This window comes from Catharus ustulatus, chromosome 12, assembly GCF_009819885.2.
Source record: "Catharus ustulatus isolate bCatUst1 chromosome 12, bCatUst1.pri.v2, whole genome shotgun sequence".
Classification (NCBI taxonomy): Eukaryota; Metazoa; Chordata; class Aves; order Passeriformes; family Turdidae; genus Catharus; species Catharus ustulatus.
Window position 1 is genome coordinate 12,116,652 of NC_046232.1, and position 27,091 is coordinate 12,143,742.

Below are 27,091 nucleotides of genomic sequence, written 5' to 3' on the forward strand. Positions count from 1 at the left end.
AAAGAGTCCTGTAAGACTGTTGTATGAAATGTTATGTAAGTTGTGATTTGGATAATTTTCAGTTGTTCCTTTTGTGTTAACACATTTATTTCTACTGTGAATTGCATACCAGTCTCATTGCAGTAGAACTGATAATAAATGATCATAGTAGATGCACATTAGTTTTAGTGGAAATTGTTCCATGGACCTGAAGTAGTTTAATCCAGAAATTAATGAACTTCTAAAGGATTAGGGACACCACTGGACATACTTTGTGCTGCAATGTGCAATGCAAACTGCACTTGACCAAACTGTCCTTAGGGATGTTGCTGACAGGATTCTTTGAGTGCCCGCTGAGCAGAGCAGCAGCCTGATTTCACTAGAACTTAATTCTGAACAGCAGAGTCATGAATAGAATTCTTTATGAATTGAATGGATTTAAAGATGTACCAGAAATTACTCCATCCACACCTTGTGAAGACAAACATCTGTCCATGAGCTTATGCAATTTGAACTGGAAAAAGCTGTATGGAGACAAGGCATTCTCAGAGCTCGAAAGCCATTGTTCATGGTATGAGAGATGCATCACAGACACTTTTGGCAGTACTAGTAGTCTTTTGGAAATTGATGTTTTGACTGTGGTGTTTCCTTTTTAAGATGGTCTGGAGGTTAAAAACATAAACATAACACTTCAATAATCAAAGACAAATTTATCTTTGGGTGTTTTGTTCTGATTATTCACTCTGGATTTTTGAACTGCTTTGGATTGAAGTCTGTCTTTGATAATGTGAAAGAGTAGAAAAGCTGTCATGTTCAGAGGATTGATTGCATGAGGAAGTTTAGTTTTCATTCAATTTGAACTAAATGTGTTGTCCTGGGGGAATGTGAGAATCATAGCAGTAGTCAGCAGGAGCTTACTTACATTACCTGAAATCTAATGCCTTTAATCAGCAATCTATTAAATGGCAATAGCATGTATATTATACTATTTCCCATATTATTATTTCCATAGTATTTGTTTGCCACATGTTTGAGTTTCAGATGAATTGATAATGGTGTGGTCACCCTTCTGTACCAGCTCCATTACTTGTGCCAGGCTCCTGTGTCTGGGTGCTGTAGAATTTCTCTGGAGTCAGGGAATCTCTCTTTCTCCTCCTGCTACAGAATTTTTATTTGCTGATTCTTGTGTGACTACATGTTACCATTTTTTTTCATGCTGATATTATGAGGCTGTTGTTCTTTTGTAGTGGAGTGAAAAAGGGGAAAGGGGGAAGAAGAAAAAGAACCAATCTGGTTTTTTTTTTTTTGTATGGGCAGCTTTTGTTCAAAATTGGTTTTACTTCTGATTGGTTTTGCCAACTGGAGAAATTGAATAAATCAGAGTATAATTTGAAACTGGTTTTGTTGCAGATCCAGTACCTTATGTGCATTAATCTTGTTCTGTGTTCTGCTTGATTGTGTTACAACTCTATATAAGGATTTATTTGACAACATTATCTTTTTGTGGTTTCTAATGATACTACTGGAAGTGACTAATTTTATAGAAATTGATGGTGGCAGAAACCAGGATGGTTGTACTAGGTTGTACCTGATAGTTGAAGTCCCACCTACACTCAATCTGCCTTTTTATCAAAATGAGAATATTTTTTGTGTGTTTTTATATATATTGCAACTTAGACCAGTGCATTCAGAATCTTAAGGTACCTTTAATATTTGTGGTTTGGGCTATTTGACACCTTAATATAATAATGCTTTGAAAAATACCATATAAAGTGGAAAAAAGTAAAGAAACTTTTTTCTTCTACTCTCAGGATTATTTACAAAAATGAAAAGTATTTTTGGACAATCAGATATGTTGGAATGCATACATAGTCCCTGTATGTATACTATACCATCATATATAGACTGTGTTTATGACACCCTTGGCAGTCTGAGCTGTACTTTCCCTACCAATCTATCTCCTCTAGAATTTTTTTCTGACATTCCAAACCTTTAAATAACTTTGAACAGCTGCCTTCAGGAAAAAAAAAAATCATAAAAAAGTTTTCTTCTCCACCATCTGCTTTGCATTTTGTATTGTTAAGCCTCACTCTCTTTAGCAGTAAAATAAACAAACCAAGCAGAAATACCACAGTATTTGAAATTTTAGAGATACATATTCTTAATTCTGTCATGACTCTTTAAGACACAAGTTTTTTCCTTTTTTTTTAAAAAAACTCCTAACTTTCCAAGAAGTTTGAAGTGCCAAACTACAGAAAAGATTCTCCTTTTCTGTAACATGCAATGTGTCTGTCTCAGATTCTGAGTTCTAAAAGTCTGTACTTCAAGTTCTGACAATTTATCCTGGGGGCCTCTCTTAGGTGATTTTTAGAGACATTTTTAACTTATGTATAGTTTTCTTACTCTTTCAAATTGAACATTTGGGTTCAAGATAAACACAGTAACTGTTCCAAGTGATTTCTTCAAGTTCTTTGAAGAATTTTGACTACTCAAGTGTCTTATTTTTTAAATTGAGTCTCCTGCAGAAGTTGTTTTATGTAAAAAGTCATCCTGAATATGATATAAATAAAAATCTTACTGGCAGTGAGTTGGTCTCAGCCCTGTAATCTGTTCAAGACTTCCTGCCCCTGATTAATCCAGTTAAGGGCAGAGTAGGTGTCCAGTAACTCTTTCTACTGACTGCACGTAAAACCTTTGACCTGTGATTAACAGAACTTTTTCTTATTTCACAGTGTGCAATAGTTGATATGGCAAAGCGAGTCCATTTTTTGTGCTTTTTTTTTTTTTTAGTAGAGATCATATTTATATGGTTCTTCTGTAAACAAAAATGACTCTACTGCTGTAGTGCTTCCTGTGATTTTCTTCCTCTTATCATTCATTACTGCTGTTGCTGTTCAGGAAATCTTGCCCTGTGTTTGGAAGTGTGGAGGTTGAAGAGGGGAAGTGACTTGTCCAAGGCTACTCAGCAAGCTAAAACCACTAATGGAGGCACTTTTTGTTTTAATGTTGTGTGCTTGATGCAGTTTGAAAAAATCCTAAACCATCTCAGCACTGAGCACTGTTGGTTGTGTCTGTCATGTGAACAAATGCAGGACAAATCATGTAGGAGAGGTTTTGCTGTGGGATTATGTTCACCTTCTTCAGCTGAAGTCAAGGTCTAAGACTGGATGATTATTTTGTCCACTGGTGTTGTAGAAATGCATGTTTTATGATAACTGGACTTCTGTTCCTTCTCTGGAGTTAGAATTCCATTAAAAATACTAATATAATAAATACATTGGTTATTATTTTGTAAATTTATTAATGCTGGAAGGCAATATATATGTCCATTGCGCCCAGTGGAAAAAAATAAAGACAAAACCAAAAGCATTCTGGTGCTGTTAACAAATTATGTCTACATAACTTAATTATTTCTTCTGCTTTTAAGTGACAGCACTAAAGATTATTTTTTTAATGTAGGCACATAACAGCACATTACTTGAGATTTTGTTGATACTGAAATTAGTAAACAGAATAGATTATTCATAGAAGTATCTTTAATGATTAGGTTTACATGGGAAATTAATGGAAACAGAGAAATAACTGAAAAGAGAAGATGAAGAGTGTCTGAGTTTATTTTCTATTTTTAAAATCATTAGAAGATAACATATATTTTTATTTAGAGCCAGGTTTAAAAATCAAATGGACACTTTTGGGCAATGCTATTAGATTTCATATATGTGTAATGAATATCACTTTGCTGTTTAAAATGTTTGCATTGACAAACAAGTCTCTTTATATTGCCTTACATGAAAATGTTGATAATATTATTTATTGCTCTAAATCATACTTTGAAGTACTTTGCTTTAAGGCAGAGCGTACCAGTGAGTAGATGGATGCATCAGACTATTAAAATTATTTTTTGTTGGTTTTGTGTGTTTTAAATCTTTTTGCCTTAATGGGCTTATTCACCTTATAAAAGGGAGCTTTAACAAGCAAAGAGTTTTCCTGCATTTGAGTACTTGCTGTAAAGATTATTTTAAAGTAATAAAAATAACATGAGTAAATAAAAATCTCTATTTTGTATCTGGAAGAAAAATGAAAGCCTAAATATGGTAGAGGAAAAGTTTGCTGACTTAAAATTATAGTATTGGGGACAAAAAGCATTCTTCATGAGTTTTTACTTATGTAAAATATGTAATATTCTAATTACTGTTAACTAATTTATTTTAAAACAAATGGCGTTACTAAATACTGATGTTTTAAAATGCAATGTAGGCCATTAACTCAAGAAGAAATTGCTCATCGACGCGAACTTGCCAAACGAAGGCATGCAGAAAAACTGGCAGCAAGTCAAGGGAAGGAGCTGTCAGAAAAGCCCCCAAGTGAAAATTCACCTGAAGTAACTGGGAACACTGGTGATACAAAAGGTGGGTGGTACCTTAATGCCTGTTTTTCTAGGAAAATGTTTAATAGGAGTGTCTTGGTATTGCCAAGGGGCACCACAAATCCACGTTGTGAATCATCCACATGCCAGTCCAAAGTGCAATCCATGGAACTGAGCAAAGAGTGAGGAGGGATTTGTAAGAAAGCTGACAGTTCATAAACGGTGAAATAGTGCCACAGGTTGATGTTCCTTAGCCTGAGAATGTGCCTGATCTCAGTACTTTGGTTATTGAAGGGAGATGATGCTTCAAGGAGATGCTCTGCTGAAAATCAAGTAACTTGCAATGCCAAGTAGCCAAAATTCAGGGTGTGCCAGGAAAGGTTTAGAGGAAAAATGTCTTGACCAGAAGTATAAAGCATTAGAAGAGGCTGCCCAGAGAAGTCATTGAGTCACTATCCCTGGGGATATTAAAATATGCTACGCTGAAGAACATGGGCTTGTGGTGAGCTTGGCAGTGCTGGGTTGGACTTCAGGACCTTAAAGGTCTGTTTTAACTGGAACAATTCTGTGATTTGCCACATGTGACAATACAATATATCAATTTGGGGTTTTTTTCTCCAAATGATGAGGCAGAAAGTGTTTTTATGCTTAATATATTTTTTCTGACTGATTAGGTGAAGAGCAACAGCTCACTGATCAAGGAGACAGCATGACCTCGAAGGCAGTGAAACAGGAAGCAGACAACAAGGAGTATTTCATTGCTTTTGCCAGAGTGTTCAGTGGCGTGGTGAAAAGAGGGCAAAAAATCTTTGTTTTAGGACCAAAATATGATCCTGCTGAGTCTTTGCATAAGGTAAGAGCTGCCTGTGAACAGTTGCAATAACTTGGTTTTCTTTTGAAACAGTGATGACTTAACTTCTTACACGTGTCTCAGTCCAAAAAGAGAGGAAAAAAGTTCAAATGAATAATTCTAAAAAGTATCAAAGTGATTTTGGTAATTGTGCTAATAGCTGATTGTGTCTGTAAACTCATTAGAAACTGTAACATTTCCAAAATAATTTGAAATACAGTGTTGTATTAGCTAACCATAAATCCAGTATGTGTATATTTTGTTTTTAAGAAAAATGTGAAGGTAAAAGCAATTATTGTAGGGAACAGAAGGTGCACAATAGTATTGGGAAAAACTGGTGTTAAATATTGGCAATTCTGATCAAAGAAGTTAATTACTTTTGAATTCACTTCAAAACATTTGTTTTTTCAGTAGTAATGAAAAGCAAGGTAGAAGTAGTACACACCTAAAATTTGCTAAAGAGAGCATTATTTTTTATCTTCTTGGTAACATTCACATGTTCGCCTCTAGTCTGGATTTCTGGGAGTGTCTAAGATTTGAGATGAAAATGCTTTTGGATTGTATTTTTTCACTTTGGAATGCAAGGAGGTTTTGTGGAAGAATTTTTTATCAGAGCTAAGTGATAGATATCCAAATGCTGGTTTTTTGCTCTGTGTAGCTGTCATCCCAGTGCCCTGCCACAGATGATCTGCCAGCAGTCCCTCATATGACCTGCTGTACCTTGGAGAACCTCTACTTACTTATGGGAAGAGAGCTTGAAGATCTTGAGGAAGTACCTGCAGGAAATGTCCTGGGTAAGAACAAGGATTTAATTTTTTTTTTTTTTAAGCTTTAATTTTAGCGCCTGAGTCCTTCTGTCATCCAAAATAGACTGAAATCAGTTTGATGTAATTAATAAATAAGAAACTTGAAGTCCATGAATATTTTAAAGTATGTTGTGTGTGCAAAAAAGGGAGACAGTCTAATTAAATTGGGATTTCTGTGCACTTTGAATAGGAGAAAAGTAGGGATTACATTAGCCTGTTATCTTCAGCTTGGATTATTGCCAGGTAAGCAGTGCTGCCAGGGATTGCCAAAGGCAGCAGTAAATTCTCATATTTCATAGATTGCAAGGATTATTTATCATATTTCCCCAACAGTGGAAATTCTTTAATGTGACTTTTCTAGTGATGTGGATGAGTGTAGTTTTATTTATGAGTCTGTTTGAACCCTGGTGCTAAAAATTACTTCTTTTATGACTGTGGCAGTTTTTTTCACTTTCTCTGTGGACAGAGTTGTAAAAGTTAACCTAATCATTGAGTTAGGCTCTTTTGTGCCAGATTCTGAGCTGCTTTGCTGTAGAATGAGTAACATGCTTCACTGCCTTTGTCCTTCATTTGTCTTTTTTAATAGCAAAAGTAGTGTTTAGATTTTAGGAAGTGTAAACTCTAAATTTTTATTGTTTTCATTACGTTAATGAAAATGTTTGAATTATAGCAAAATACATTAATATTTTCATGTGTACTGCCTGGTTTTTAGAAGTTTATGGTGAAATTAAGAAATTTTTAAATTTAGGCAGCTAAACCACGCTTTGTCTCTTTTATCATGGGCCTAGCATTAAGAACATAAACAACTGGTGAATTACTTTTAGTTGGAAGCTTGATATTTTAAAATTCTGAATTATACCTTACTGCAGTCTGGTTGTAGTTGGCCATTTGCAGTATGAAAATGGTGAGTGAGTGTGTGAGTGTGAGCCTGAGTGTGTGTGTGTGTCACTGAGTGAGTGTGTGAAAATATATTAAGTATATGGTCTGTTTACTTCAAAAAATGATTAAGAGTTTGGGAAAAAAATAGAGAAACCCATCCCAAAACCATTTGCAGTAAGAAATGAAAGGATGTGGTCTTTGTGCATAGCAAACAGTAAATACTCCTGGAGCTGCCTCCAGCAGAGAAAAAATATATTGTGAGGATTTTATTATGTCTTTAGTGTTAAGAGTTGGACCAAATTTTAAGAAAGGTTTTTGTAACCATCAAATTCTACTAGAATTTGTTGGTAGTCTACTGCTGAAGGCTGCACTTCATTGGGGTCTAACTTTTCCATAAAGAAAGGCAGCTTACTTCAGTAATAAGAGTTCTAAATGGTCATATTTAGAAGAACTCATTAGAATTTTAAGGTCAGAGTTCACAGTCACTCTTAGCCAGAGTATGTTTGGTATTTCATCTTTTATCATCACATCACTGTAAAGTGATCACACAAAACAAGTTTTCATTTTTACCTGAGGCATATAAGCTCAAGTCTGTAGTTGGATTTTTAGATCTAATGTAATTTTAAAGATTTTTTGTTTTTTACACTAAAAATCCTAAATGCCTTTCCTTTGTTTCTCCCATTTCCCTGTGAGGCTGCACTGTTAATTTACAAAAATTCAGTAAGCTGTTTAATGATTTGACAACGATTTAGCACACTCAGAAGAAAATGCAATGCATTTTTATGAAAGGAATGTGTAACAATGGTGATGCAAGACTTTTTTTATTCCAGTTAGCAACAGTAATTTCTGTTTGTAAGGCCATTTGTCTTCCAGCTTTAGTGCACACAGCAGTGATTTCTCTCCAGCCATATAAGGAAATTGCTTGTGGATTATCCAGTAAATTAAGGAAGCTTTTCTGAGAGCTCTGTGGTTTCACTCTGTATAATTAAGTTATTGCCATAAGGAATACCCAGTTAATCATGACTGCCTATTTCCACTTTAAGACTCATGATATAGATTTTTTCAGATTTTTTCCTCAGAGTTTGGGGGTTTTTGTTATTATTTATATATTGTTTTTTACAAGGGAGGATATGCTTGGTCCTAGTAATTGGCCTTTTTGTCCTTTATACTGGCTTATGCAAAGGTTTAGTGATCAAAGATAAAGCTTGATACAGAGATTGTTTTACTGAAGATGGGAAGATTAATTAATATTTCCTTAAAACACTACTCTCCTTTTAATTGATGAAAATCTGAGATTGCAAATCACCCCAAGTGGAAAGGGCAATGAAGCCTGTTGTGTTTGACCTGTGACAAACAATTCAAGAACATCAAGCTAGAAAGAGACACTATGTACTTGTCTAATATGTGTAGCCATTCTGGAAACTTTGGGAAGTTATTTTCTGGAATTATTTTGAGTTCCTGGAAGTTAGAAGAGACAAAATGTTTTGCATTGGTTAATTTGTGTTGCAAGTTTGCAGCTGGACTGTTTTGCCACAAGTGTTTGTCAAAAAGCTTTAAGCAGTATTTCATTTTCAATTAATGTGGCAAATATAAGATAGAGCCTTTTCCATATAGCTGTTTCTAATTCAGAGTTTTTCTTTGCAAGCTTGTGACTACTGTGAATTTTTGTAGGCCTTGAGTAGGAGGTGAAAAATGATTGAAAACAGTAAGTTCTTGGGGACCAAGGGTAATAAAGTCTTTGTTATAAATCTTCTTTTAAAAATTATTTGTCAGACTGTTCTGTGGAAAGAATAAAATCCTTGTCTTAGATAAATACACCCAGATGGTAGAATCTGTAATTTAGAAGAACTGGTATTTTCTCTGAGAACTAAAAGGTGTATGTGAACAAAGTGCCCTCTGAGAAGAGAGTACTGTCTTACATTTCAGCTTTTTATTTGTCACCTTTTTCTGCACCAGCAGCTCTCAAGATGTCCTGTGCCACAGACAAGATATTTTACTTTTTAACTGGCACTGCAAGGGTGTGCTCTGTACTTGAATGAGCAGAGGCCTTGCAGGAGGAGAATCTAGTTACTGGAGCAGCAGATAAGGTTATACTAGATTAGGCATGTGCCCTCAGGTTCCAAATGGCACTTGTATTGAGTTGAAACTGCTGAATGAAAAACATGATAGTCATTGAAATGGGCCATGAAGGTATCTTCAGGCTTAATTGGAGAAAATGTTGAAGTACTGGTCCAAAAATGAGTTGTGTGCCTTGGTGCACTGTTTCAGGAATGGCTTCTTTTCCTCTGTCACATCACCTGCCTTTGCAAGGTGTGCAGCTGGCATTCAAACCTCCCTGTGGGCATCAGCTCTGAGAGCTGTGGCAGTGAGACCCTGCTCTTGCCAGTGCCCTGATTGCAGGGCTGGCTGTGTCTGTGTCACTCTGTCCTGACTCAGCTTCTGTACCAGCTTCACTTGGACTCAGGCCTTGTTACCTTCAGAGAGACACAGTCCTGCTCTGTAATTCCAACTAGCTATACCAGAACCATGCTTAAATTCCAAATATATGAGTACTCTGTACTTGCAGACATTTAATGTGACAATTATGTGTGTCACCCAAATCCCTATCTCAAAATAATTGATTTTTGATTCCAAGACATCTCAGGCACATTCTCTGCTCCCTTTATAGAAAACTGCCTGAATATTCATTGGAAAGAAAGTCCAGTATCATAGGCCTTGCTGTTTTGACAATACTGTCTTTCTGGAACTTCTAGGAAAGAAATGGTACTTAAATATTACATTGCAAAGCCTGCTTGACTGATTTACATTCTTAATGACACTAAAATTAACACTTGCCTTTGTTTCCATTATATCATCTGCAAATAGCAATGCTCTTTAAAGGCTTGTCCTTCTTTCCTACAGCAAAAATGTGACAGAGAAAGGAGAAATGTAGACAATCATCTGGCAATCCAGAGGTTCTAGCTTCTTTAGTTTAGTGAGCATTACAGTAGCTTGGGTTCTTTCTGGGACATTTCCCTTGGGAATATCAGCAGCACTGGAGGTTCCTGCTGCCATTCAGACATCTCCAGAGGTGGGGTATTTGACAGGAGGTGAGCCCTTGCTGTAGTGTGAAATCCATTGGTCTTTAATTTCATTATCATAGCTCTTGGAAATGGTTTGGTTAGAATACATAATTGATTTAGTTTGGTTGTTGTTTGTAAGACCTTCTGTTTGCTAAGTGGTGTTAAGTATTGTTTAACAAGCTGTAGAGACTGATAAAGCAGGTACACAAAGAGAAGAATTAACACTACCATGAACAATTTTTCTTTTTCTTTTTTTTTTGTTAATGAAAGTTGTGGGGAAGCAGCACTTATTAGGTCTTTCCATGAAAGAAAGAGATGCTGCTTGTTTACTAGGAGGCAAAACAATAACTTAAATTGAAACAGTGTTTAAAGCTGCACAAAGGAGATTATTATATGCAAGTTTTAAATAATTTCAATTATGTTTCTATGTTAAGAATATTTCGTCTAAATTAAAACTCTGTCTGACCACCAGTGTTTTGAACTATTAATAAACCTGAATTATGGTGAATGCAAGAGGATGGGATGGTTGATTTGCTTGTTCCCGTGCAAGAATCTCTCTCCCTTTATGTATAGAAATACATTTATGTATTTACTTTATTTATTTGCATGAACTAGTCAAAAAAAAAGTACAATTACAGGAAAAACATCACTTTGTAACAATCGTTGTGAAATTCTTGTGGTTGAGGACTATAAAAAGAACTGAGTGATCCCTGAAGTGACAAAGGAAAAATGATGAGGCAGTATGTGAGGAAAAAGTAATCTGGGCTCATAAGTAAAGATTTAACAAGTGCATGCCCTCCAGATGCACAGAATAATAGCTTCCTTTTTTCTCCCTCTCTCTTTTTTTTATTTTTCTTGTTGCTGTCCTGTCATTGAAAACAAAATGCCTTTTTTTTTCTCTGAAAAAAAAAAAAGGTTGTTGGAGGTGGTGTAAAAAAGTATTTAAAAGATCAGGGGAGAGAGGTGGTGTTTGTTTTGTGATCATCTCATGCACAGATGAAGGGCTTAGGATTCCCATACTGGATATGCATTACTATTTCTAAGTAATGTAAACAAGTGCTGATGTGAAAACCAACATGCATTTTTGAAAACATTAGTTTAGGTGCTTGTGCAAGTGAATAATCACATGGGATTTTTTAAAAATTGGCTCAGTTTCATGTTTGTCCTGAATAAATAATTGAAGGATCATTCAGTGATACATTTTTGTTAATTGGAGTAAAATTTATCTCAAGGCATGTTGTGCATGCACACACGAGGTCAGAATGACATGCATCTGAAGTTATTAATCTGTATGCTGCTTTTTATCCACAAGTACCCTAACAATGGACTTGTGTTTGCTGGTGTACAAAACCTAGATTTTTCTTAGAACTGCCTATACAACTACTGAAGTGCTTTTTGTGTCTTGCTGAATACTGTTAAAAGCAAAGCTTTTCCCTTGCCACTAGATTTGTAGTGCTTTAGTGTAGGGCTCATAGGAGGCTAGATGATTTCCTGACTGTTCTCAAATGCAGTTAGCTATGTGAATATCAAGTGTTCTACCAAATTAGGAGCATTTTGTTTTTTAACTTGCCAAATTACACTGTGAAAAGCAGGAATCTGGAAGTCCCTCCTGTTGCCAGCACACTGTCAGACTTCCTACATGACACACTGTTGTGTACCTTGGTGTTTCCATTTCTGAAATGCTGGTTTTCCCATACATTGTTCTTTCATGTTTTAATTATTCATAAAGCACTTACAGGACTCTTGCCATGGGAACAGTGTGGCACAGGAAATGTGGGTGGTGATGGATTCATACCTCTGGATTTTTTGGTACCTTTCTGAAGATAAGGTGCCATAGAGCTGCAGTAGCAGAAGATCTGGTGTGAGGGAGTACAGCTAACCTCATTACAAGGTGTCTAACAAGCATTTTATTCCTTTAGGACTTCATTGAACAATTTAGGAGCTTTTAATAAGCAGCCTCTGTTAAGAGCAAAGAGCAGCTGCGAGCAGCAATGCCATTTTAAAGGCCCAGAATGGCTTTCTAGGCCTGATGCCAGCTAGCAGGCATTACCACCTTCTGTGAGAGCACTAGGAACAGGCCTGCTGTTCACCAGCCTTGTATTTCTGTGCAAACATTTGGTGGGCTAATTTCACTCTCTGAATCAGTAATGTGATTATTTAAAAAAAAAATAGAATAAATAAAATTGCCAGCTTGAAGTGATTCCAGCTGCAGGGGCTGTCTCATCCCAGCCTGCTGTGCTCTGTGAACACAGGAGGGCAGTCTTCCTCCAGAATATTGCTGAAATTAGCCCAAAATACTGAATGAAACAAAGAAAACTCAAACCTTTGTCTTCAGTTTTGGAATACTTACAATTTTTATCTCTAATAGCCATCTTATATTGTCTATAAAATAACCTTTTAAGGCCAAAAATAGCCTTTTAAACTTGTTTTTAGTAATCCAGCACTGTTAAGGAGAAGGTATATAATTGAATGGATTTTGTTGTTGAATGACATTTAATCTCATGGAGTGTTGCATTTATCTGACACCATAGTATTTATATTATTTTCCTACCCAGTTAGTATTTTATTAATAGTTAAATTATTGAAAAAATTGAATATGTCCAAGTTGTTTCTTTGAGCTAAAGACATAATAGTTAATCTGTTGTTTGGCCTCTTTCAGAGCTGGAAACTGAAACCATTTTCTTTAACTCTATTTTTGCCATAGTGGATTTAGTCTCTTTGCAGTTCCTGCTCTTTGTTGTGTGTGCTTCTAACAAGGCAGGCTGAGAAATTTGTATTGCTTGGAGGGCAACATAACATGACCTAGTGCACAGCTAATGAGCTAGCACCAAATGAAGTTAGAAGTGTATTTTGCTGATCATCTGCTGAGTTTCCTTTGCCCTGTTTGCTTTACCATTTCACGTGGTTTATTTTGGGGGCTTTGACTTGATAAACTTTATTGTAAAAGAAATAATTAATTTATTACCTTGTTTTCAAATCAATATCAGGATAACACTTGAGAGGAAAAAAATATGCCATGTCTTAGGTCAGAGTTGTAGCACTGACATGTGTCTTTAGTAACTCAGCTGAATCTTATTTTGGAAGGATACTTCAAATGGGGTTAATAGTTTCCTTATAAAGCCCTTTTTGCTTTGTGGTTTTTTGGTGGGGCTTTTTGGTTGGGGTTTTTTTTGTTACTTTGTTTTTGTTTTGAGAATTTAAATTGTTTTTTGAGTATCTGTATTTTTTCCCGTTTTTCTGACTGAAGCTTATTAAGACTATAAAAGGAAATTATAAGTGTAGTAATCCTTTCTGAAGAAAAACACTTCTAAATTCTCTAGTGCTTCTGGAATGTTCTCTGCTCTGATTTTTGGGAGTTGATTATGAGATCTTAAAAATGTGTTTAATCTTGCCAGTAAAATACAAGGGGTTTTAAAATAATATTTAAAATTTTGAACTGCATAAGACTATTTAAGCTAAAGGCATAATGTATTCATCTACCCAACAATGCCTGTAAATTTGCTCTTGACCCCTGCTGGATTATAATGTCAAAAAAATGCAAATGATTACGTTTTTGAGGAAAGAGTAGAATGCAATGAAACATTCTATGTCAGTTTTATAGCAACTTTTAGTTTTTATAATCTGTAAAAACTGAGCTTTTGTGTGAATGGAAATGAGATTTCTATGTAATTTCCCGAATGCGAGGCAAGCACTCTTGATTCTTTGGGGTTTGTATGCAGACAGCTACTTGCTGATGTTTGAGGTTTCCCAAATAATACCAGAAGGAAAACTGCCCAGACTTGTCTGTGTTGGTTGCTGCTGCTTGTGTGCCTGTGGGCAGCAGTGGGACTAACAAGAATCAAGACAATTTCATACCAGTGCTGCTTGAAGGAGCTCAGAGCACAGCAGCAGGCACATGCTCTGCAGCTCCTTTATATAAACATCTAGAAATAGAGTGGGCACAGGGTCTGAGGTGTCTGTTTATCACCCCAGTGTTTATTGCAAAAGGAAGTGATTCTTGGCCATGAGACTTCAAATTTGTTCAGTGCCTATTATCACACTGATATTATCAGAATTCAGGGCCAGTGTTAGAGGGGCCTGACTCCTCTTGTGTCAGAGTGGACAGTTGACTTCTGTAGGTGTTACTCAGCCTTTCAGCAGCTAACTATGGCTTTAGGTCAGGGATACTACCTGGCTTATCTCCAAAATCTCCAAATCTTCTGTGAGTGGTTGGATGGGTGTAATTTTACAAGTCTCTTTAAAATGAAAAGACAGGGATTTCCCCCAGTATTTCACACTTACTGTCTTTAAGTCATCATCAGTGTACTATTTTCAGTCTCTCCATCTATAGTGCATGTAAAAATAAAGGGAGAGCAGTTATCTACAGAAATAACCATGTTTATTACTTGGCTAATGAACCTCCTGTCCAATACTGTATGAATAGAAGAAGTTAAAGTAGTTAATGTTATCAATGTAAAATACTAAGAGAAATCTTAGGGTGAAGTTTTGGGATTATTTGCTGAGCTAACATCTACAGTGTAGCATTTGGGATTTTTTACAGTACACTGAGATCCCTCAATGATCATTTGGGGAAATGACCTCATGTTTTCATTTGAAGAGGCTGAAGACTATACCCCTCAGTCTTCTTCTAAAAATTGCTTGGAGCATGCTTTTTTCTTTGGTGTGTTGTATTTTTTTAAAGCCAGTATCCTCTTTAAAAGTAGAATGTCAGCATTTTTAGTAGGTGTCTGTAGTGTAGCTGCTTGCTCCCTCCTTTCCTCTGTTGTGGTTCTAAGGGAAACCATCTAACTTGCCTTGATTGGTGGAAAATCTCTGAAGAGACTTTAGAATCCATTACTAAATGAGGATCTGTAATAGAGGACTGCAGTTTTGTATTCAGAGTTAATAACACACCATTTCTAAGAATCCTGCCTGTTGGTGCAGCTATGAAATGCTGTATCAGGAGTGGGAATCATCAGTTTGGTATATCAGGGCAGTGGAGTAAATGTCCAGAGATTCAGCAAACAGGGCTCACTTGAGAAGTTAGTACTTGAGGCTCAATTTTTAACAGAGGTGTCAATTATCTGATTTAACAAGGCTCTGCATTTAGATTATATAATTGAACCTTTTATCCCCCTGTCCAAAATAGCATTAGGCTTTTCTTCCTTCTGAATTAAATATTCTGGAGAAATGCCTTTGCAGAAGTTGCTGTAGGGCTCAAATTTTCAGAAACCTGTTGTGAAGGAACATTTGCTTTATTTAATGTGACCATGAGTTTTCTAAAATTCAAACTGAGAACATACAGTGTCATTTCAGAAATAGGTGCAAAATAATCACTTTAAGCACAAATGAGTTTGAAAATGCATGCCTTTCTGCATGTAAATTCATGTATAGTCGTTCAGAGATTAAAAAGACACCATAAATCGAATCTGTTTAGGAATGTATCCAATAACCAATGCAGAAAAGAAGTTCTATTCTAAAAGGATTTGGGGTTTTGCAGTGTTATTTATGGAAAATATATCTCTTGCTACTGTGATGGTGTACATGAATCAAATCCTGACATCTTTGAAAAAATGTGTGTACTTTTAATCATCTGACTATTCCTTTATCTGTTTTTTGGCAGATAAAGTTCAGTTTCTATCAGATGAATAAAGTTGCAGCTTCATTGCACAGGTAGCCAATTCATGTACTAAAAGGTAGTTGTGAAATGTAGACATTTGTCAGTATCAAGTCATAGTATACTTGGGACAGGTAACTAAATAAAATTAGAACTGAAATACTGCCTTGTAGGTGTCATTTAGGCTGAACTTTTACTCAAGTGTGCAATTGCAAAGACACAGCAGGGTGTAAAAAATGACATTAAATCATGAAGTTATCCATGTGGATAATCATTGTTTCCTGTATCACAGAGCTGTATTTCACAGGTGTGTGCACCTCTGTTGCTAAAACAGCTTCTCTCTTGCCAGGCTTCAAATACAATCCTGCTTCTTCATCCATTGCAGTCTCAAACAGGACACTGTGCTTTTCCCAACACAACCTAAATCACTCAAATAATTGTATTAATGATAGAAAATATTCTCATTCCTGGTGTATATCACTGCTGAAATGTGTAACTTGGGGCAGGGGAGGAGAAACTTGGATCTGGAAATTAGTTTAGTTGTCTCAAAATGTTATCCTCTCTGTTCCCTGAAGATGAATAAATAAATATGGTTTTTCTAGACAGTGTAGGCTTTGTTAGATAAATCTGGTTTGCCACTACTTTTGCATAGTTCTTCACTTCTGAGTGTTTTCTTTTAAATTCTTTCTTTTTCAGTTTTAGTACACCAGGAAGTTGCTTTCTGTATATGTGATTTTTAGCAAAAAAAAAAAATTACAATTCTCTTGGAGATCTAATCTTCTCTGTATAAAATCTTTTCTAAGGTTCTGCAGAATTGAAACTCCTTTATCTGGTTTTGATTGAATAAGGCTTTTCCCCATCTTTGTACTTTAAACAAGTATCCTGTGAGCAAAACAATTCTAAAGAACAAATTTAGTAGTTTTTTGTTTCTCACTGTGTTTAAGTTTCTTGAAACATACATGCAACTGTCTGATAAGGATTATATTTTAATTTGTGTATCAAATATCTCAACATTCATGGCATCTGAGTTGTGATGATTCCTTGACACATGAGGGTAGTTAGAGAATTGTCATGTAATTTTGCATGTTTCTTTACAAGAACTGACTGTAGGAGCCAGTTAACTTGTTCTATCCTTAGAATGTTTTCTTACTCCCAGTTAATGTGAAGGCAGAGGGCACTGTTTTTCATACAATACAAAAAGTGCTGCTATTTCAACTTTGGGTGAAGGTCTCATGGATTCACAGTACTGTCAGTGTAGTGGATTATGGTTTTTAATGTACAGTTCTTCATGCAGAAAATCTACAAATGTTTTGACTCTAAATTAAATTAATCTCACTGAGTAGTCTGAGAGCCAAAAATCTGCAGTCAGCATGGTTCCTACTTATTAGCTCAACTTGGAAATGTACAGGTTTGAGAGGCAGTGTAGTGTGAAGTAAAGCCACTGCCATGAAAATGTCTTGTTCAGCTTCTCTTTTTTTTGGCACTTTCTTTGTCCTGAGAAAAACTACTGTTCTATATGAAAAAGAGCTCCTCTCTGAATGTTTCTTTAATTTTCATGGCTACACTAATTGCCTTCTGCTCAGAGTAATAGCTGGACTGTAGGAATGAGGCTGGACCTCCCTGAGCTGTTCTTGGAGTGTTAGCGTGGCTCTGAACATCGCCCCTTTTCCCCTAAGCTCCCCAGCCCAAATCTTAGTGTTAACCTCTTGCTTTCCCTTTTTATTTCACCTTGCTCTCTGTATTTCTATCTCTTACTCTGCTTTTAATTAGTATTACCTTAGTTATCTCATGTCAATAAAGTAAGACTAGATGAGAATATTTTAGTGAACCACAGCCTAAGTAAACGAAAAAACTCTTATTTTAACTGGCATTGTTTATGCAAAGCCACTAATCTGGGAGGGTGATTAGCTTGAATGTGTTCTGAATTCCTGCTGGAGCACTTCCTGAAGTGAGCCTGGCCTGTGTAAGGGGAGCAGGATACCTGCTCTCACACCTGCTGTGGAGAAATGGTCCTTTTATTGTGTAGTAGCCCTGGTGCCTATAATGCACAGCATCCTTACATTAAATAAATAAATAAATACCTTCTGTGGTGTGAAATGCCTCTACTTCTACATTTGAACTGAGCACAGAAGCCTTCATTTATTCCTTTGGATGTTTCTGCTTTGCTTCCATTGTGTGTTGTTACCAAAACTTCTTCAAGGAGTTCAGAAAAAGCAGTGAGGGTTGCACTTGAGGGCACTGGGGAAGACCAGTTTGGAGTCATTTCTGTACATAGCCCCAGCACTGAGGGTACTGGGGAGGACCAGTTTGGAGTAATTTCTGTACATAACCCCACTGAAGGAACGTGATTCACACGAGTCACCATCCCATGTAACAAACAGGAAGGTTAAAAAGTCGAGAGACAGTTAATGAAGGCTGTGCATTAATGACTTATTTTCTAAATATTACCCCGAAATTGTGATGTTGTTTGGTGTGTCAGATGAAGTTGCAGGAGTGTTGTGAGGTTGTTTGGCCTGTGTCAGGCTGTGAGTCATGGAGCTGGCTTTGTCTGGGCTCTGAACTGTGGGGGGGACTTAAGGCAGTGCTATATTTAGGATTATCAACTGATGTCAAACTGTGGAGCACTGCTAAACAACTCTGTTAAAGGGGCAGCACTGGGTACTTCAGGCTCAAAGTTTAGGTTGTGTAAGTTTGAACTCCAGTTGTATGTAACTAGTGGAAACTATTGTGATTTCAAAACGGTATGATTTGGAAAGAGCCAGCCTAGATAGTTCTTCTGGTTTTACATGTTTCAGAATCTGAATGGGTAAGAACACTATATATGAAGAATTGTTAAATTCCAGTCATAGATAGACAAGAAATAATGCTTGAAGGGCTGTTAACATTGAGTTTGTCTTAAGATGCAGAAATTTTGTCATTAATGCCTGGAACCAAGTTTAGATACCTTTTTGCATTTAATTAAGACTAAAAGAAGTAGAGTTCTTTTCTAAACTTTTTTGTTCCTTACTACCTAATCCCCTCCACTAAGATCTGTTATGTGTAGGGGCAAAATTAAAGAGTGATTTTTAAAAATTAAAAGTTCCATTTCCAAGGCTACTCCTCTGTTGTGACTATCATGGACTGTAGCTGGGTTTTTTTTTTGTTTGTTTTTTTTTTTTTTTTTAAAACAGTGAGATTGCAGTAGGAAAACTGCAGTGAGTGTGAGGACCCCAGCTGAGATGTGAGTCAAAGTTTTTCCAGACAAAATAGAGGTGATTTCTGTCATCCCAATAAATTTAAAGTCTGGAAAGTTTTCTAAGACACTTGATGTTGGTTTAAGTGCACTATTGTTGTTTTGAATGTAGCCAGACCTGTGCCAGGACAATGTACTGGTGGGAAAATAGAAAATGTACTGAGTGTTTAAGTTCTTTACAGTTGTTTAAGTTCATGCATGGGACATAACAGTTTCTGTTACTGACATTTTAAGCTTCAGTGAAATGCCAGCTTTGATGCACGTCTGTTTCAGTGACTAATTGAATTTCTGAAACATAGTATTGAGCAACAAATACTCATCTGAAGACTCGATGTTTTCCAAGTGTCATATGTTTGTACAATATTGAGGTATTGGGTCACCGGCCAGTGTGAGTTGCATGGCTGTGGACCTATTACTGTAAATGAAAATGCAACCTGCTGGTAGTTCTTGTTCCATCAGTTATTGCACTTACACAAAGACATTCACACCCTTTCCCCACTCTTTAGCATCCTGGAGCTGATGAGGATCAGGCAGCTGAAAGCACACATGATTGAGAAGCTCTCAAAATGGGATGCAAAATGTCTGGAATCCTGATGGTTATATTTTTCTGAGCTTTTGCACAAAAGATTAATTGTTTTGTGATGTTCAAAAAGAAAGTTCTCTGAGCAGTGTTACTAACAAAGGCTGGATTCCTGTGGACTGATGTCCTTAAAATCCTCAGCTCCCCTCGATGCTGCAGTTGTGTCCCAGTTGCTGCCGGGATGCGCGTGCTGGTCGCAGGCAGCTGCTTCCAGGCAGGATATATAATGATTGTGTTTTGCCTGCCCTTCCTTCACTGAGATCACCAATTTTGGTCTCCCTTCAGTGCTTAGCCATTGATTTTACATAACTTGTGGAAACTTAATTACACCTGAAGCCTCTGCTCTCTCTTGCTGGTGAACTTAGTGGAAGTTGACAACATGTTTAAAAGTTGTTGAGGGGAGCCTGTGTAATCACAGGAGTTGTGCTTACTTTGGGAATGGCACTGAAAACATACTCCATTTTTAACAGATGCTTTTGTGTCCACAGTCCCATCAGGAAGTGTGACATACTGTGTTGAAAGCATTGCCTCTCAACCAAAAAGAGTCATTTCAGTGCTCAGGCATTTTTAGCACAAATACCTCTCATTTTTAGTAAAAAAGGTTTATCTATCTGGAACTCTTCCAAAGCATTTAAAGCTGATACAGAGCAGTGGCAAATAGCCATATTATTTCTGTCCAGAAAAGCAGCTGACTTTTTTTTTTTTTTGTGTGTGTGTTTTAAGGTTTTGCTTTGTCTTGAAGCAGCAGCCCAGCCACTGCTGTTGCCTGTGGGTGACACTGGATACCTCATCTGCGGGCTCTGCTGCTTGGGCAGCAGTGTCAGCCAGCCTGGCATCCTTTGGGAGGGCACACAGCTGGGGCAGGCAGACAAATGAACTTTTTTCACAACCTAGAGGTGTTACCTGCTCCTTCTATATAGCTGGGAAGGGGGGAGGAGGTCTCTCAGCTAGTTTTTGGAGATGCTGGCTGTTTAACCTGGTGTTCTGGTTGGTGTCATCATGCCATTGGGGTTTCACTAGGATTAATATGTTGAGTTGCCTGTTCCTGGACAAAGTGTCAGAAGCAGCCTCTTAATGCATTGATAGTTGAGTGCAAATTGGGTGAGAGGGAAAATTGCTTTTTATTAGATTAGTCTTACTCTGTTTATTTAGTATCCTGAATTATCTCACCCTGAGTCTGACACATGCTGGTGCTGGGGAGCCAGAAGTGGGGACAGGCTTGGTTTTTTAGGGGGCAGCTGGCTGTAGATCATCCCAGCAATATTTGAGATGGTGTTCTCAGACTGCCTTTTGGGGTGGGCTCTCTTTTCCTTTTAACCTTGAATGCAAATGAGTCAATCAGTGACTGGTGATATTCCTGTAAACAAGGGAATTAAAACACAGCATTTTCCAGATGTGGAGGTGTTAAAGCTCCAAGCTCTCTCCCTGATATCTTTTGTCAGTGTGAAGCTCATGCCTGTTTGAGCAAGTGATGACAGCCATGCTGGGGATGTTCTCAATGTGGCATAAATAAAATTAAAGCTTGTTAATTGTTTTGTTGGGGGTTTTTTTTGTTGGGGTTTTTTTTTTTTTACAGCAAAGCATTAAAAATCAAGATCAGTTCTATTTAATATCTTCATTTTAAAATAGAGGAATGTTTTAAAACCCAGTTTAATGATGTAGTCCTCTCCACTAGTCCTAAGAATTCTCCTACCTTAGGAATGATCTATACCTTTTTTTTTCCTATTTTTTTTCTTGTCCTAGCACTAATGGAAGTTAATATGTTGCAATATTTTAGGAAGTCAAAATTATGCAGACTGCAAATTACAGTAATAACTCTCGATGATACATTAACTGAAGTAATCGGAAATTAGGGCGAAAATTACAGTTCTCTTTCCTTTGGGGGAAAAAGGTTTGGGGGGATAAGGAGGATAAATAGCATTCCTAACTTTTAGGGTTCTTTACATTTTAAATATGCTTGATTTTGGTATGCTTAGTCAGAGGCAGACTGGCAGTATTACTTAAAGTGAAACTGAGTTTTAAAATCCAGTATTTGAATATAATTTTGTAAAAAAAATAAGAATTCTTTTCAATCTGAGGTCAGTATTAATGGTAACAGGTTCTCATGTAGCAGCAACTTTTTTTCATTCTTCTGTTTTTTGTTTTTTTTTTAGATTTGAGTGCATTTTCTATTTATTTTTTAATTAGTTTAGCTACTGACCTGGAGCATGTGATAAATAACTCATTATCAATAGCTTCCTAGGCTGCTGATATAACAAGTGTATTTAAGACATCCCTGTTCCCTCTCATGCCATCTGTTTTACACCCATTATGTCAAATAGTCCTAATCTGAGACATTTGAAAGGTGCTTTATTTGGTTAGAATCCTTCTGATTAATTATTTCCCAGAATATTATTGCTTGTGTAACTGCATATGAGCTACTTAAAGGTTTCTTTTAGCTTGAAGTGAAATTTTATATTCTACTTTATCCATCTTGCAAATTATTGTATTTAAAGTGAACATCAATTTCTGCATAATGCAAACTGAAGCAGTCCATTACTCATGGTGCTTTGGGAGACTCTAAGCCATATTTCCCAAGGCAGCAAAATCAGGCAGCATAAATCACTTATAGACAGATGTGCTGGGGGGTGGGGAGGTTGCCTTTAAAAGAGAGCATTAGGCATTAGTCAGGTCTTGGAAAATTGAATTTTAATTAGTTACTTGCATGTCTTACAAGTTAACAGGATAGATGGTCAATGGCTCAGGCATTTCCCACAGGATATTGTACACATTGGTGATCAGTGTGCTGCTTCTGCCTGTGCTATCTGGAATATCCTCATAACTGGTTAGACTGTATTTGCATTTATCTGATGATGGAGACCTTATATTTTTTTTTTAAGTAATGAAATATAAATCACGTATATTGGGATTCTACAGTTAAACATAACTCAGTGCATGGGTGGACAAAATTTAATGAGTTTTTAAACTGTCATTGTCTTTTGTAGTTGGCACTTCTAGTGGTAGATTCTAAATTCCCCATATACCTGGGATATGTAATGCAGAATTTGTAGGAATATGTTAATGTAGCTTTTTCTACAAACATGACAAAAATTTCCAAGACTTTTACAGATTAAAATTAATTCTTTGCAAGATCAGTGCCTGAAGGCCTCATTCATTTTAACACCACTTATAATTGATTCTGGGAAGTAACAGATGTTAGTTGTATTTTACAATCTTCAGTTTAAAAGAACAGTATATACATGAAGTCTGCCCATTTTCAGGAGAAATTACTAAAACTGAATAAAGCCTAAAATGGCATTTGCTCTTTGGGTGGTTTGTAGACTGTGCTATAACTAGTCTGATTTATGAAGAAGTCATTTGATGTTATTGATCTATTAGCTGAGATTAGTTATTTTGCTCTGTTGTGGGAAGCATTTGATCAAGAAATTAGAAGAATTAAGTTTTCTATTGTGCTGAAAACCCTAATGAACTTTAGATCTTTGTTCATTTGCCTCTTGCCTCCAGTCCTCTCATAAAAATAGTAAAATATTGCATGGGGGTTTATGTCTTCCCATTGTCTACTTAGAAATAAATACTGAACTTTGCTACATGTTCAAGTAGAAAGGCTTTGCCTCCATCTCTTTTCTTTTAATGTTAAACAGTTTTCACGCTCAATTGGATAGAGCACAACTGATTCCATGCTTCCCTTCTCAGCCTCAGGCTGCTGCCTCCCTCTCCCCTGCCTTCTGAACATCCATACCTTTCAGTGTGGGTGAAATATTTGAAAAAAAAGTTGAAATAAATTGAGAAGTGATTGTTTGGGTTAATACTTCTGATATCTGTTCTCTTAATGATCCTGTAACACACAATCCTCCTTGAATAGATTTGCAGAACTGAGCGTGTGTGCACAGCTAACGTTTTGATGGTGGTCCTGCAAAAGATTGGTCTTTTTTCTAATGTAACTAACCAGAGAAGTTGGTTTTAAATAACTTTCTCTCCTTTTCACAGTCAAAATAACATATCAAATGTGTCTTTGCTAGATGAATGCTAGAGATTTGTCTTCCTCTGCTAGCTTGAGGGAAGAAATTTGGATTTTTTGCTATATATTCTTTTTGCATACTTAGATATTCATATCAAGGCCAAGACTAAAGAATTTTACCCAACACTTCAATGTTTTCTTGAGTTTTGTTGATGGATGAGGGTTTTGTTGTTGTTGTTTGGGGGGTTTTGGTGTTTTGTGGTTTTTTTTTGTTTAATAGTTTTCTCATTTTACCGGTAGGAACCAGCAGTAGATGGCCAGCATGTGTGAAAAATGGAGGAAGGCCTCCAGAGCTACACCTGAAACATTTCTCATCTTCACAGAAAGATACATAGAGTTTTCAGAGAGTGTAGTTAAAGCTGTGTTGACTGGAAGACTTTCTTTATTCTTGGAGGATTGCTGGGCAATTTTTTTCCCTGTATGGGATGCTTCATAAGAATTCAGCTGATCTGTTTTCCAGTACAACATGCAATTTCATTTGTTTATTTGTAAAAGCACATTTACTATTATTAAATAAAAACAGTCATCAACAAATCAGCATTTCAAAAGACTTGTAGATTATCAAAGTAAATCTGTTGAAACAACTATTCCTAAATTCCATTTGTTTGGGACAGCAACCATTCTGAACTGGTGCTGAAGTTCTGGTAGTAATTTTTTTTTTTTAAATTAAGTAATTTCGGATGTGTTGCTGTCTGGTCAAATTAAAATAATTTATTTAATGTAATTATAAATCTAAAATTTGATTTATGTTTCAGAAAGAGTTTTGAGTGGTGCTAAATGCTTCCCATGTGCAATGGAAGTAATGGAAGCATTAATTTGACATACAGGCTGTAATTGAAGTGAGTTCCATGCCAGTGTGGTCACACTGCACTAAGATCTGTCCACATATTTACTGTTCTTCAGTATTGCTGCTTTCAAGTGATACCAGGTTGAGCTGGTGTGTGGAAAGGAATTTTAATGTGTGGGCTCAGGCAAAATACATTGCATATATACTGCTAAGGACAGCTACTCATCATTTTATAAAACCACAGAAGGTGCTGCTCAGTGCCTTTATCAAGAATACTTTACAGTTAAAATGTTAAAGTAGCTTTAATTGGAGTAAAATTTTTTTTCCTGTGCAGCTACAAGTGCATAGATTTCATAATACATAAAGATGGATGGGAGCTTGTTGCAGATCTAAGTATGAAATTCCTAGGTTTCTGTGCTGAAACAACACTTCAATGTAAATGTTGAAAAATTGGGATAATTTTCTTTAGTCTTGAGCTCCAAAAATTAGTATGGCATGATAAATGAAATGATTGTGTAGCGTAAGGAAAACATGATTATTTGAAATACTTTCATCTTCTGTAGTTATTGGTCTCATTAAGCAGCTTAAGGAAATCAATATTTCATCTTGACTACAACAGTTTATAAATCCAGAAGCCAGATTTGGAATGTTAACTGATTTTTTGGTTTAATTCTGTTTACTTTAAGGTAAATTTGTATTTTAGCAAGCAAATTTCTGACTCAGCTTTGGTGTCGGCTTTGTCACACAGACTGAGTGCAGGTAGATCTGGAGCCATTCACTGTAACATTTTAAAGATGTTACTGTTTAAAGTAAAGTTGTTGGGGTTTTTTGCCGTTTCCTTGAAAGTGTTCATAGTCTTGTCTGGAAAAGTATAGGAATGTTCACAATTAGAATTTTCAGCTCTGTCAACACTTAGGAAATGTGTGTTATCATGCAGTCTAAGGGCCTAATGGAATATATGGTATTTTTTTCCCCAAAGACACTCAGCAGAAGATAAATGATGCTTGTTTACTTCATCATGTGTGTTTGCAATCCTTCTAGAAACTATAATCTAGTAATAGAATATTTTAGTGGAACGTGCTGTTAGATGGTATTCTTGCTCTCCTTGCAGCTCTGAAAGCAGACAGCTTTGTTCTTTGAACTGCTGGTTTTTTCCTAAAGGAACTCAGTGGGGTGCCCCAGCACTTTCATCCTTCACTTCTTGAAGATTCAGTAGTAAAGTACTGAGTTGCTTCTTATGTCAAGAGTTGCTTGTTGCATTCAGTGTCTCACCACAACTGTGCCCCTTGGGGAGAGGGAGTTTTGTTGTAGCATTATCAGTAATATGGCTGAGTTTACTCTCCTCTGAGCACAAAGCCTGGCTCAATTTCCCCTCCAACTGCTGGGAACCAAAAAGTAAAATTTTATAATAACATTACACTGAACACCTTTGTACTGAGAAACTGAATTAATGTTAATCTCCAGTGTGTAGAACTTGTGTTTTTGAAACTCAGGAAGAAACTGGGACAAATGGTTCAGCAGTCTGTTGGATACTGGTGATTTTTAGAGATTCAGCTCAAGAAAAAAAAATTGGGAAAGCAGAAAAAGCAAATGTTGAATTAACTTTTCTGTAAAATGATTGGAACTGAGAGCAGCTGAAACCATGCACATACCTTACAACATTCTCTTTTCCATACAAGCATTTTCCCTTGCCTCAGAAACAAGTCAGAATTGAGGGGGAAGTGCACAATTAGAGATGAGGAGGCTCACAGCAATCTGTGCTAACATGTGGTGTGTATTATGGAAAAAGTTGATGAAATCTCAACTAGAATGTGGTCTGTGTCTTGATTTACATTCCCTCTCTTCTAGAAACAGTTTCTAATATAGAAAGGTCAAATTCTGCCCCCAGATGTCTCTCTGCAGTGCCCATGAGACAAGAGAAACATGCTTAAAATCTGAGGTGATAAACGTGCAGTACAAGTTATTCTTAAGCCAAAGTAGCTGCTTTGTCCCCCCAGTTACAGTCATATAATCCCAGTGATTAGTAAAACCTTTTAAGATTCCTCAAATGTAAAAGGCATACTGTTGTAAATTTGTAAATGAGTTTAGTTCCACTTTTTCTTTTTTTTTTTTTAATTAAGTAATGAAATCAGCTGGAGGCTGATGCTTAAAGTTTATCTGGCTAGAGTGAACCAGTTTATCTGGCTACAGTATTAGTCACCAGATAGGTAACAGTGTACTAATGGTACAATCTTTTGGTAGTCTTAAGTAGATATTGGGAAAAGGAGAATTATTTACATAGATTTGAGTAAGAATGATGATTAAAATGGAAGCATTTTCCTTGATTTTTTTATTATTATTATTTGGCAAATACAGTTTGTTCTGTTTGTTTTAGTCAGCCTTTAGCCTGTTTACTTCAAGAATGAACTGGAAACATCTAAGCCAATCATACTTTTAAGGTGGATTTGTGAATTTGTTTTTTCATACATATTTTTAAAGTCACCATTTAAAGATATTTCTTTTAAAGTGTCTCTCACAGGGCATAATACAAGTTTTTGTGTTACTACTCAAAGAAAATTATAGAGGTGTCATTGTGTTTGTACAGTCCTGTTGAAACAACAGGCAGAAGCTCACTTGGAGATTTCAGATTGTGTAGATTTACAGAAGTTTGCATCACACCCACATAATTCACATGAATTATGTAGGAGTTTGCATGCTCTTCTCTGATACATAGTGAGGTGCATGGAGCATTTAAACCAGGAGGCTTTCCATATTGCAAGGTCCTAATCTTTCTAAGGAGGTATCATTGATAAGAAATGATAGATTTCAGTGGAGACAGAGCCTTACTGGGAAGATTAACATTAAACTTCTGCTTTGCTTAGTTCCTTGTGTTAGTCCAAAGCCTGACAAGTCTCCATTCCAAAGCAGCCCGGGATTCTTAAGTGGTGATATCATCA

General features: G+C 36.4%; 1 protein-coding gene across 1 annotated transcript in view; it reads left to right on the top strand.

Annotated features, from left to right (window-relative positions):
- EFL1 (elongation factor like GTPase 1) overlaps positions 1-27,091 on the top strand; it is a 64,524-nt gene that overhangs the window by 13,708 nt on the left and 23,725 nt on the right. The window contains exons 13-15 of the mRNA XM_033070859.1: positions 4,237-4,388; positions 5,020-5,198; positions 5,854-5,989. Coding sequence (XP_032926750.1) covers positions 4,237-4,388; positions 5,020-5,198; positions 5,854-5,989 — 467 coding nt within the window. The remainder of the gene's footprint in view (positions 1-4,236; positions 4,389-5,019; positions 5,199-5,853; positions 5,990-27,091) is intronic.